Source organism: Furipterus horrens, unplaced genomic scaffold, assembly GCF_987537825.1.
Source record: "Furipterus horrens unplaced genomic scaffold, mFurHor1.1.pri manual_scaffold_10, whole genome shotgun sequence".
In the NCBI taxonomy this organism is placed as follows: domain Eukaryota; kingdom Metazoa; phylum Chordata; class Mammalia; order Chiroptera; family Furipteridae; genus Furipterus; species Furipterus horrens.
The window spans coordinates 19,437,712-19,450,695 of NW_028327180.1; the positions used below are offsets into that span (position 1 = coordinate 19,437,712).

Genomic DNA, 12,984 nt, shown 5'->3' on the forward strand with positions numbered 1-12,984 from the left:
TCTGGTGGTTCCCTGAAAGCCTCCAACAGAAAGGATTGTCTTTATGTGACCTGAATTGGAGTATGCCCAGTGCTAATGGCCTCTCCTTGAGGAGTGTTTGTCTAAAACAATTTTAGACAAGAATTTTAAGTTTGTGTTTGTCTTAGGTGATGAATAGCGATTACAGCAAACAGACTAACCAAAAAGCTTAAAAGGAGAGGCTGAGGCCCTGGCAGAGTAGCTCAGTCAGTTAGAGCATTGTCTCCATACGCAAAGATTGCAGGTTCGATCCAGGGCACGTATAAGAATTAACCAATGAATGCATAAATAAGTGGAACAACAAATTAATGTTTCTCTTTCTCTAAAATCAATGAATAAAAAACATTTAAAACAAAAGACTGAAAGAAATGTTCGTTGGTGCCTTGAAAATCAACATAATACAGGAAATCTAGAAGTCCACATGCATGCATAGGCCTGTGCACATTCTCAGCAAAGACCTGAGAAGTTCCTAGTCTCCCACCTCTAGCTGACCTTCCTTGACACTCTACAAGCAGGAAGTAAAAGCTGAGGCAGAGTTGTAAATTGCCTGAATGTTTAAACATGCCCCTACACAGACTGGAGTGCAATGAAGGCATTGCTCTGTGGGAAATTTATTAACATCTTATGTATTTTATCTTTTCTCCTTTATCTACTGTTTTTCAAATAATTTCTTTTTCGAAATATATTAGCATTTTAATGCCTAGAGAAAACTTTTGTATCTATAAACTGGAAAAAGCCCTGGCCTTATGCCTTAGTTGGTTGGGTATTGTGCTGCAAAGCAAAAGGTTGCCAGTTCGATTCCAGGTTGGAGCGCATACCTGGGTTGTATGTTTGGACCCCAGTTGGAACGTGTACAAAAGGCAACTAATCCATGTTTCTCTCACATCGATGTTTCTCTCCCTCTCTTTCTCCCTCCCTTCCCCCTCTCTCTAAAAATAAATAAATGAAATCTTTAAAAAAAAAAAAAAACTGGAAAAAGAAGAGCAAACTAAACCTAAAGCAAGCATAAGGAAGGAAATACAATGAATAGAGCAGAAGTAAGAGTAATCGAGAATTGAAAAATGAGAAAATCAGTGAAACCAGAAGTTGATTCTTTAAGCAGACAACAAAATTGGCAAATCTTTAGCTAGACTGACCAAGGAAAAAGGAAGATCCACTATACTAAAATCAGGAGTGAAAGAGGGAATATTACTGTTGACCTTACAGAAATAAAAAGAAATATAAGGGAATGCTTTGAGCAGTTATAGGTCAATAAATTTGATCAGCTATGTGAAATTAACCAGTTCCTGGAAAGATACAAACTACCAAAACTATTTCAAATAGAAATAGACTAAGTAGATGTTGAACATGTAAAGAGATTGAATTAGACATAAAAAAACTTCTTGCAATGAAAAGCTTAGTCTATGCTTCAGAATTCTACCAGTTTAGAGAATTACCTTTTCAAAAAAAAAAAAAAAATTAGAAAACACTTCCTAACTTATTCTTTGAGGTCAGTATTAGCTTGATACTAAAACCAAACAAAGACATCATAAGAAAAGAAAACTATAAATATTGCCTATGAATATAGGTGTAAGAACTCTCAACAAAATACTAGCAAATCAGATCCAGCAGTATATAAAAAAAGGATTATGCACCCTGTTTAGGGGACATCCTAGGCATGCAAGGTTGGTTCAACATACAGAAATCAATGCGTACAACATATCTGTAGAATCAAGGTGGTGGAACCCCACATAATTTTCTCCTGAGAAAAAACAGTATTTGAAAAAATCCAACACCCTTTCATAATAAAAACACTCAACAAACTAGGAATAGAAGTGAGCTTTCTCAATCTAATAAAAGGATATCTACCAAAAAATCCATAGCTAATATTGAATGGTAAAAGGCTATAGAGTTTCTCCAAGAATATCTACTCTCATTCCTTCTATTCAACATTATATTGAAAATTCAAGCCAGGGCAATTAGGCAAGAAAGAAAGAAATGGCATCCATGTTGAAAAGGAAAAAAATAAAAATATCACTATTTGCAGTATAGCCCTAAACGATGCACCAAAAACAAAAAACTATTAATGCTAATAAGTGAGGTCAGCAAGTTGCAACATACAAAATCAATATATAAGAATTACTTGTATTTTATATACTAAAAATGAGCATTCTGAAAAGAAATTAAGAAAAAATTCCATTGCAACAGCAGCAAAATGAGTAAAATACCTAGGAATAAAATTAATCAAAGAAATGCATGACATACTGAAAAGTGCAAAACATTGAATGGAATTAAAGACTTGTCTGACTAGAAAGACATCCTATGTTCATGAATTGGAAGATTTAAGGTTGTTAAGGTGGAAATACTCCCCAATATGATCTACAGATGCAATGTAAAACCTACCAGAAATCCAACTGCTTTTTCCAGAATATGATGAATTGATTCTAAAATTAATATAAAAATGCAAGGGACCCAGACTAGCCAAAAGAATCTTTTAAAAAAAAAAAAAGTTGAAAGACTCAAATTTTCCAATTTCAAAACTTCCTACAAAGCTGCAGTAATCAGGATACTGTGGTGCTGGTGTAAGAATAGACATGTGGGTTAATGAAATTGAATTGAAAATTCTGAAGTCAGCCCAATTGATTTTCAATAAGGATGCCGAGACCATTCAATCAGGAATGAATAGTGTTTTCAACTGGTGGTGCTGGGCACAACTGGTTATCCATATGCAAATCAATCAAACTGGACTCTCACCTCACATCATATTTAAAAATTAACTCAACCAGATCAAAGACCTAGGAGCTAAAACTATAAAACGCTTAGAAGAAAACATAGATGTATCCTTGGATTAGGAAACAGTTTTTTGGATATGACACCAAAAGCTGAAGCAATCACCACTTTTTTTGTATCAAAGTACATTATCAAGAAAGTGAAAAGAAAACCCAGAGATTATCTAGAAAGTGAAAAGAAAACCCACAGAATGGGAGGAAATATTTGCAAATTTTATATCTGACAAGTGTCCAATATCCAAAAAAATAACTTAAAAAATATATATATATACACACACACATATATATAAATCTTACAAAAAGTGGTTTATCCATATAATGGAATATTATTTGACAATAAAAAGGAATGAAGTAGCAATACATGTCACCACATGGATGAAACTTGAAAACATTGTGCTAAGTCAAAGAAGCCAGACACATATGTATGATTTCACTTATATGAAATGTCCAGAACAGGCAAATCTATAACTATTGAAAGGAGATACGTGATCTCCAGGGACTGGAGGGAGGGGTTATGTGGAGTGACTCCTACTGTGTATGGGATTTCCTTTTGGGTGATGAGAATATTCTGGCTTTGGGTCTGATTGTACAGCCATGTGACTATACTAAAAACCACTGAATTATACACTTTTATATAGTGAATTCTGTGGTATATAAATTATTTTCCAATGAATAAATGCTATCACATAAGTAATGTGTAGATTAACTTGAAAGACATAACGTATATAGATCCACATTGCATAGTAAGATGTATAATTAAATGTAAGTAAATATTTCCTCCTATTGGGCTTCTTTATGACATTGAAATGTTTTTAGGTCAGGTTTATTGTGATCTGATAATATATACAGTACACTAAAATTCTTACCATTAAACTTAAATTATTTTGTCTTATTTTGGTGTTGTAAATTGTTTGAGAAACACATCTCAATTACACTTGTTTTTAAAGGAGCAAGTATGATAATGACATCTAGGAAAGGGATACTGTTCACTTTGACTTTCTATTAATGACTAATGTAACTGCAACTATCTAAATTTGGGGGGGTAGTTAAGCAAGTTTGTGAGATACATACAATATGTCACTATTTGAGCTTTCTTACATAGTCATTTTATTTGTATAAACTTGTTCATATAAGAAAAAGAAATCTAGATAGATGAAGATGATTGTGTGTGTGTGTATGTATATATTCCTTTTTTTTTTTTTTTTCAGGTCAAGCAAATAAAGTAGCCAAAGAAGCTGCTAACAGATGGACTGGTATGTATTATAATGGCACTGCTAAAATACAAACTTCACACTTACTCTGACATGAAATGCAGAAGCTATTGTGCCTAGTTTTGTTCAAGGAAAGACATTTTAAAATCTTATTATGAGTCATTTTGTAAAGTGTAAGAGATTTTTGAAAAAGCAGTGATTATTGCCAGTTTAACTTTTGTGTAACTTTCCCCAGATAAGTCACTTAGGCTGATCTCTTAACTTGCATACAACTTGAAGAGTTTCATGGACTCTTTAATAAAGATTTGTCTTCTTGCTAATAATAACAGCTAACATTTGGTGAGGGCTGACTATATATAAGCCAGGCATTATAGAGAGTGTCTGTGGTGCATTCTCACTTATCTCGACAACAATTTTGTGAGTAGATAGGATCATTATCTCTAATTTTAGAGATGAAACGGGAGACCATCAAGGAGCCCATGGACACACAGATGCTTGGCAGCAGAATAGGAATTGGAACCCAGCTTTTCTGAATTCCAAGCCCCAGCTCTTACCCACTACCTGATACTGTCTTTTCTGTATACCTGCCTTCCTGAAACGCCTCATTAATCTGTTTGCCAGTGGATATATATCTGTCCTACACCAGAGATATTCTAAGAAATGGGAATTAATAAGACAATATCTATGTGTCTTAAAGTTTAGAAGAAAGTTAGTAAATTATAATTGCTGTGAATTATATACAAGTATGATTAGTATTGTTAAAACCTGTCTGAAAATTACACTGATGACTTTTCAGTATTTAATTATAAAATAATGGTAATTGACACTATTCCATCCTGGTAAGAGTTTATAACGCCTTCACATGTATTACTCATCCTCATTCCGTTTCTCTGGGGGAGGATGGGTAAGATTGCATTAACAAAAAGATCAGAAAGCTTCAAGTGACTGCCATAAGTCAAGGGTGATTAAATCAGTCCCTGGAAGAAAGAGATTTGAACTAGGTTTCCCTGACTCTATGCTCAGGCCTCTGTATTTCTCAAAAAGTTTTAACATCATTTTTTCTTGTCAATTTTAGAATTAAGTAGATTGATAAAAGTCAACGTAATTGGCCTTTGTTTCGATAAAATTGTAATTTTATTTATTATGAAGTTATTTCCTAAATAATGTAATGCTTTCATGGTAAAATCAGAGAAGGGTAAAACAGCAAACTAACGTAAAAGAAAAGAGAATAATGAATTATGTGTCCAGTGAAGTCTAAATAAATAATAAATGCAATTCTATCATACGGCTTTGAAAAAATATCAGGTGAATTTTTAGGTTAAAATGAGGTAGTCACAAAGGAATTTCCCCCAATAGCTCTCAGCAAACAGCAGAAACAGGCTGCTTGTGTGTATGGTGAGAGGAACTTACTGTCAAAGGAATCCAGGCTCTGTTCCTTATTTGCCCTATGACCTACTGAATTTCTCAGAACCTGCTTCCTTATCTGTTCAGTGTGGATAATATCTCCCTCACATTTTGAGAGGGTTAAATAAGACAGTTCATAAGCCATTTAGCACAACATTAGGCACATAAATAAATACTCCCCGTTCTCTCTTCTTAAAAAATGCTCATGTTTTACAGTAGTTCATCAACTTCCAAAACTATAATTTAAAAAAATTGGTGAACAACTGCCCCCCCCCCCATTTTATTAGCTGAGAAAGAACCTGGAACCTTTAAAATCATGTAGGAAGGAAGATATTTTTAGAAAAGCAGGAACAGCTGTTAAGAACTATTATTTCCATTTGAGGTTATAACTTGGTCCTCCCAACATAAAAGTATTATGAAAAGATCATGGGGTTAAAACCTCTCAGTCTTCAAAACAACAAGAAGAAAATATCAGTAACAGAACTAAAGATTATTATGTAATTATCAGTTAAAGTTTACTTTTTTTTTTACTTAAAGATTCCCTAATATGTACAGGGTGGAGCAAAAGTAGGTTTACAGTTGTGAGTGCACAAAACAGAGTTCATTCTTGTATTATTTATTAATTATTGTATCATTTTCCATATGAACAACTGTAAACCTACTTTTGCCCCACCCTGTGTATAGAATTGAGAATACTTACTGTTCAGTAATTCAGTATTTCAGTTTTATAGAATAAGAGATTACCTCAGAGTACAAATATAACTAGAAATATTGCATTTAAATGTTCTGTGACAGTAAATACACTTTAAATGTGATCTAACAAATTATATCATCTAGCACCTTGCTTAATAATTAAGATAGTGGACTTTTAATGACTTTGTATGAGAGGCACCTTAACGAGTGAGGGGGGATAGACATGGTGAGGTCCTAAGAGAGACTCATGCATATGATATGATCCCGCCCATCCTATTCCTGTGTCTCTTGGGCATGCCACATATTAACAGGAGCTCTGGTAGCCTTCATAAGGCTGTTTGTTTGTTTGTTTGTTTGTTTATTTATTTATTTTAAATACTGTTTATATCCATTTATAAATATTTCCACCAAATAGGGAAATTATTTGAAAGAGAATGAACTATCAAGATTGTGGGTAGCATTTCCTTGAAGGCAGACATCCCGTGGTTCAAGGGCTTGTTTAATCGAGTCTTTTTCAATTGGTCCATTAAGCATTGTTGCGGAGAGGCTTTTATTTGTTCCTTTGTTTTTTGTCTTAGAAAGCTGATAATGAAACTATTTCTTTTGCCCTCGTGTAGATCAGGAACTCCTTCCTGCAAAGGCTGTAGCCTCGCTCTGTTTTCTCATTTTCTTCTCTCCTGCCCAGGTGTGAAGTCCATTTCTGCCGACTTCTGCTTCCAAACATGCATCTGTTCTTTCATTTCCTGGAGATAATTCTGTACTCATGGAGCTTTACTCTGAAATCTGCCCACGTAACAGTTGAGCTTTTCTTTCTAACATACGTGTCACTTTGAAATTGTTTAGTAGTAAATTGACTTTTTCTCCCTATTCTTGTGTCTGCTTGATGACATAGTTCTTTATGTTCTGGAATACCTATAATATACTTAAACCTATCGTACGTAGCCCTCCATAAATATTTGGCTCTGCAGACACTAGAGACACTAAGCATCATTCTGGAGTACCTCATGCTATTAATATTTAGTATTCTTTCTTAGGTCCTTATAAAAAGTAAAATTTGTTTTAGGTTCTTTTTAAAAAGTAAAGATTTATTTTAATATCTGTTGATATTCTATAACACTTTAATGGAAAGAAATAAGGATATTTTTTAACATTGTTCTATTTGATGTGTTAGTCACCTTAGAAATGAACTTCATTTCAAACATTTAGTTAATCATTATTTGATATCTTGAATTAAACTTCTTTGTTTTATAATTTTTTTGTTTTATTAAGTATACTCAGATATTCTGAGCATAGTAAATAACATGTTTTAAATGGATCAAGTAGCATTTATGGTAGAGGAAGCATTGCTATCCCTAGCATGAATGTAATGGTAGTGTGCAAAGCTGTCATCTGTCTTGTCATTATCATAATAAAATGATTAACACTGAATTTTTATGATCCAGATATTGTGCTAGATTTTCTGTTTTTGTTTTTTTATTATTTTGTAGTCAAAGTTATACACACACAGTTTAAAGAGTCAAAGCTACAATTTTTTTCTGAAAAGCACCACTACCTTGACCTCTTCCCATTTCCTATCTTGAGAGCAAGCTCTTTGAACTCTTTCAGTTGTTTTTTCTGTTATTTATAACTATATCTCCAAATAACATTCTATATTTAGTTGCTTGAATTTTCAATTTTAGGTAGTTCTTTAATTTTTAAGAAAAAGCTTTGCTATTCTGCTTCCCGACCACTGCATGTTTCTTCCTTCCTTGCTTTTTTCCCAGTATAATTATTATAATGCATTATTGACATTATTGACTGTGATCAAGAATGTTTACATTATTAAGATTATGTAATGCTGTGCACAGCTGAATGTATTATTCTTACCCTATAAGGCATACATTTCCATGTACTTACTGCTAATTTATCCCAAAATCCCACTAGATATATTAATATCTTCTTCATTTGTTCAGACATATCAGTGCATCATTTTCCTCCATCTTCTTGAAAAAACTGTTCCTGTTTTGTCCTGTCTGGTCTTCTTGCGTCCTGTGGCTGGTGCACAGCTTGTCACCCTAGATTTTCCTTTCGCCGTCATCCTGGGATTGCTTGCCTCTCTCCTCTGTTGGATCCCCTGATCTCCCACTTCCTATATCTATGTCTTTCTTAGATCTACTCCTTCATTTGTGTGGATCATATCCTGGAGTAGTTTCTTCTCTCCGTGCCGTGCAGGGGTTTGGAAATAACTGTGCTCCTCTGCCTCATGCCGCTAACAGAGCCCTCTTCCTGCAATAGGGATCTCTAGGGCCAGGAACCACTTTTCCTTGCCCTGCTTCCTTGGAGTAGAAATACCTTGCTCTTGCTTAGGCCCATCTGCTTCACCGTATCTTGAATGTTTCTTTTATCCTTCCCTATCCTCTTCCCTTACTCCTGTTGGGTTGGCCATCTGTTTGCTGCTGCAGTCCTTCATCTGGGTGGCTTTAACAGCAGAAATTTATTTTCTCCATTCCTGGAGGCTGGAAGTCAAGGTCAAGGTTCAGCAGGGTTGGTTCCTTGTGAGGCCTCTCCCCTGGCTTGTAGATGGCCACCTTCTTACTGTGTCCTCACGTATGTTGGTGTCCTTGGAAACAAACTTCTTAAAACAATATTTTAAAAAGTGATCAGAGTCCAAATATAAATTTGTTAAAGATACAATAACAGAATACTTCAGATTGAATGTGGCTTAAACAAAAGAGATTTATTTTTTTACAGTTCTGGAGGCTGGAAGTTCAAAAATGAGGTGTCAGATTTTTCTTTTTTCCTTTTTTTAATCTTCACCTAAGGATGTTTTTTTTTTCATTGCTTTTAGGGGGAGGGGGCAGGGAAACATCCATGTGAGAGTGAAACATCGACTTGGTTGACTTTTCCTGTGGGCCCTGACCAGGGATCAAACCCTCAAACCAGATATGTGCCCTGACCAGAAATCGAACCCATGACCCTTTGGTCTACGGGATGGCACTCCAACCAACTGAGCCACACTGGCAAGGGCAAGTTGGGTTCTTTTAAGACCTCTCTCTCCTTGGCTTGTAGATGGCCACTCTCTCGTGTGTCCTCTCATGGCCTTTCCTGTCCACGCCCCTAATGTCTCAGTGTGTCCACACGCATTTCCTTTTCTTATGAGGACAGCGGTCAGATTGGATCAGGGCCTCCCCTAACAGGCTCATTTTAACTTCATCACTTCTTTAAAGATCATTCACAGATCAACTGACCATCTTCACCAAAATGTGTCTTCACTCCATTGATTTTTAAGTAAAATGAGTAAAAATGAAAAAACAAAACCAAAACCAAAAGGGTCAGGTTTCCAAATATGACCACATTCTGAGGTACTGAGGGTTAGGACTACAGCGTATGAATTTGGGGGAGGTGACCCACTTCAGCCCATCACACTCCCAGAGAACCTATTTTAACTCTTACTTCATTACCACTACTAATAGTTATAGAATACTCTTTCTGCCATTATTTTTATGTTGATAATACATGCTCATTATAAAAGTGGTATATGTACATTAAAGAAAACATGCAAAGTGAACAAAAGAAAACTCTCCATCATTCCTGTTCCCCAAGTGCAACCGTTGGAGCACATTGGGGTTACCTGTGCAAAGACGCCGTCCAGGGGAGTAGACATTGAGGTGGTTGTTACTTTTCTTTTATTACACTTGGATGAAGATTTGACCATACATCTTTGTATACAGTTTGTTTTATTTCTTTGGGACAGATTCCTCTAAGTAGATATAATAGTTTTTCAGTGGTAAAATGCATTTTAAATTTGCCCTAGAGGACACTGGAGATACATCTGTTCCCATCCTGTAGTCTTTAGAGAGGAACCCCCTTCTCTCCTCCTGACCCCTCTCCCTCACACTGGCCTGCTGGTCTGGAAGCCATTACTCTCTGTCAGGGAGGGAAAGGGTCTGAGAGACTATATTCCCGTTGGGAACAGGAGCAACTCTGATTCTTGAGGGAACAGAGCCTGACCTCTGCTCTGAAAACGTGGGAGGCATCATTAGCTCCTCCCTGTCTTTGGAGTAGTCTTAAGTCAGTCATTCCTCAGTGGCACCTAATTTATTGGAATTTTAAATATGAAATCTATTTATTCAAAATACTCATGAGATATTTTCTTTTGAAATTAATTGCCATTATGCCATTACTTTGAAAATACAGAAACCTCCTTATTTGGATGCTTCTGACAGTAAAAACAATGGATATATTTGAAATGTTTTATAATGGTGTTTTGAATTCTCAAAAATATTTCTTATTTTCTTTATAGATAACATATTTGCAATAAAATCTTGGGCCAAAAGAAAATTTGGGTTTGAAGAAAATAAAATTGATAAAAATTTTGGAATTCCAGAAGACTTTGACTACATAGACTAAAATGTTCGGTGTTGGTAAAGGATCTATGCGTTGTGAATATGTAAATTTTTAATATCACCCAACCAAATGTACAGAATTGCCATTTGCCTGGAATTGTGATGATCAGTTTATTAATTGTAATAAAGTAAAAGGTGTAGATGTTTTTTGCACGTGTTATTTGTGGGAAAGCAGCGGGATAGCCATATCCCCACTGTGCTCGTCACAGGAGGACGTGCAAGTGAAGCCGTCTCCCCAGTTAGGTTTATAGGTGGGTCTTCAGGGATCAAAGCTGTCGTGACTGGATAACATATTTTAGTTTCATTCAAATATTAAGAACTAAGGCTCAATTATACACATGCACTCACACATAAATGCTCGGAAATTACCTTTAAAACCCTAGTAGCTGCTTTAGTATTTCTCAGTATTCAGTGGAAAATGTGTGTGATTAATTCCCAGTATACTGCATCAGATTTGCAAATTTTCCACTGGGAAAAAAAGTACAGAAAGTTGCTCTTCCTCTAATTTAAAGTTAGGTAACAATTCCTCAAACATGAAAACTACCTTCTTTTGCATTTTCAATGCCTTTCTATTGTAAAGAACAAGCACATGGCCCTTGATCCTGATAGTATGCACTCCTTATACAATGATATGCTGGTGTTAGCACACCACACATTGCCAGCTAGAGTTCGGGGTGCTTTTTTTTTCAACTACCTAAAAGGCAGGTTAAAAATAAAGTATGTCCTGTGTATCTTTTTCCAGTTCATTTTAGGCATTTAGACTATTTGCGGGCACTCCAAGACAAACAAACAAAAAAATTAAAACTCATATGTAATGCCTTTTACACACATGCCTTAATTTTTTTTACACTGTCCAATTTTGATATTCTTTTAAGTAGCTTGAATGAGATACTCCATATGTCCAGAAATGACCCAAATGGCATCAAAGACATTTGTTAGTGAATCTGGCCTTTGTATTGCATGGAGTAGCTCAGGGCCTGCTTAATCACTTCCTGGAGGTGAGAGGGAGCCAACTGGTCTATCTTTGTTCCTGGGGCCAGTTTATGTTGCCTTAGGGCAGCAGCTCCTCTCACAGGAGAAAGTATTTGATGTCAGAGACAAAGGACAAAAAATAAAAATAACCCATCATAAATAAGCCTTTCTGTAAGACATTCATTGTGGGAATTCCAAAATGTCTCAGAGCCAGTTTGCAGTTTATTAGGGGAGATGCTTTCTTGTTTATAGAGGAGGTAAGTATGTTAAAAAAGGAAACCATTTCTAATGATTCCTAAAATATTCTATTTTATAAATATTTAGGCTTTTTTTTAAAAATTGAGTCTATTCTATGGAAGTAGCATGACAGTGATTGAGATGGGATCTGTACATGAGCTAACCGGAGATTGTGGTATCCTCCTAAGCTAGTAGTGTTCTGGGAAATGTTTAAACTGATTCTTTAAAAAGTAGGGACAGCCCTGTTGTGGTAGCTCAGTGGGTTAGACCATCATCCCGATATGCCAGGATTGCAGGTTCCTACCCCAGTCAGGACACATACAAGAATCAACCAATGAATGCATCAATAAGTGAAACAACAAATTTCTCTCTCTCTCTCCCTCTCTCTCTCTCTCTCTCTCTCCCTCTCTCCTCTCCCTCCCTCCCTCCCTCACTTTTCCTCTCTAAAATCAATAACTTAAAAAAAAAATGGAGACAGGGCCTTATTTATAGTAGCATTTGCCTATTTGTGTGGTGTTAATACTCCTAGCATAGCCAGTTTCAGATCATCAATGGGATAACAATTAAGTGGGTAGAAGATGCTCAGTAGCACACCATTACATATTTTTCCTACCATACAGATACATTAGATGTAAATAACCTCAAGAGCAGAGGTAAAGGTGAAATGTAAAATGGAGAATGGTAAGTTTTTAGTTTTAGTACCATTGTTTTTAATATAATATAGTTCATCTTAGTTATGGCTGTGTTTAACAGGTGGCTCACTCTGTCTCTTTAACAGTTAGTTGGCCTGCCTACTCCAGCACATCACTCTACTTAATCTTGAAGAGTTGCTTTTGAGTTTGCTTCTCCCTGAAATTAGAGATACTGATCAAGAAGTCCATGGGCATTAGTCCAGTCAAGCACTAGATAATCCTTAGTCCTGTGGTGGTTGTGTTACTGATTTGAAGATTCAATACAACTTGGCTAGACCTAGAGTCAAATTACTAGTGATCCAGCCCTGGCTTGTGTGGTCAATGGGTTGAGCACCGGCCTGCAAACTGAAAGGTCACCGGGTCTGACTCCAGGTCAGGGCACATTCCTGGGTTGTGGGCCAAGCCCTCAGTTAGTGACATGCAAACTCAGACATGAACTGATGTTTCTCTCCCTCTGTCCCTCCCTTCTTTTCTAAAAAATAAAATCTCTTAAAAAAATTACTAGTGCTCCAGGATTAAATTTGATTCAGTAAATAATGTTATGATTCATTCCCCTTGTATGTTTTCAGTGAATTGTGAGGTTTAAAGGGTATTTGAGAGCTGA

The 12,984-nt window shown here is 35.9% G+C and overlaps 1 protein-coding gene across 1 annotated transcript in view; it reads left to right on the plus strand.

Moving 5' to 3' along the window:
• The window catches only part of MND1 (meiotic nuclear divisions 1), a 47,661-nt gene extending 37,050 nt beyond the window's left edge, over nt 1–10,611 (plus strand). The window contains exons 7-8 of the mRNA XM_090288736.1: nt 3,995–4,039; nt 10,377–10,611. Of these exons, the coding sequence (XP_090144862.1) occupies nt 3,995–4,039; nt 10,377–10,483 (152 nt within the window). The 3' untranslated portion in view covers nt 10,484–10,611. The remainder of the gene's footprint in view (nt 1–3,994; nt 4,040–10,376) is intronic.
• Nucleotides 10,612–12,984: the final 2,373 nt, after the last annotated feature.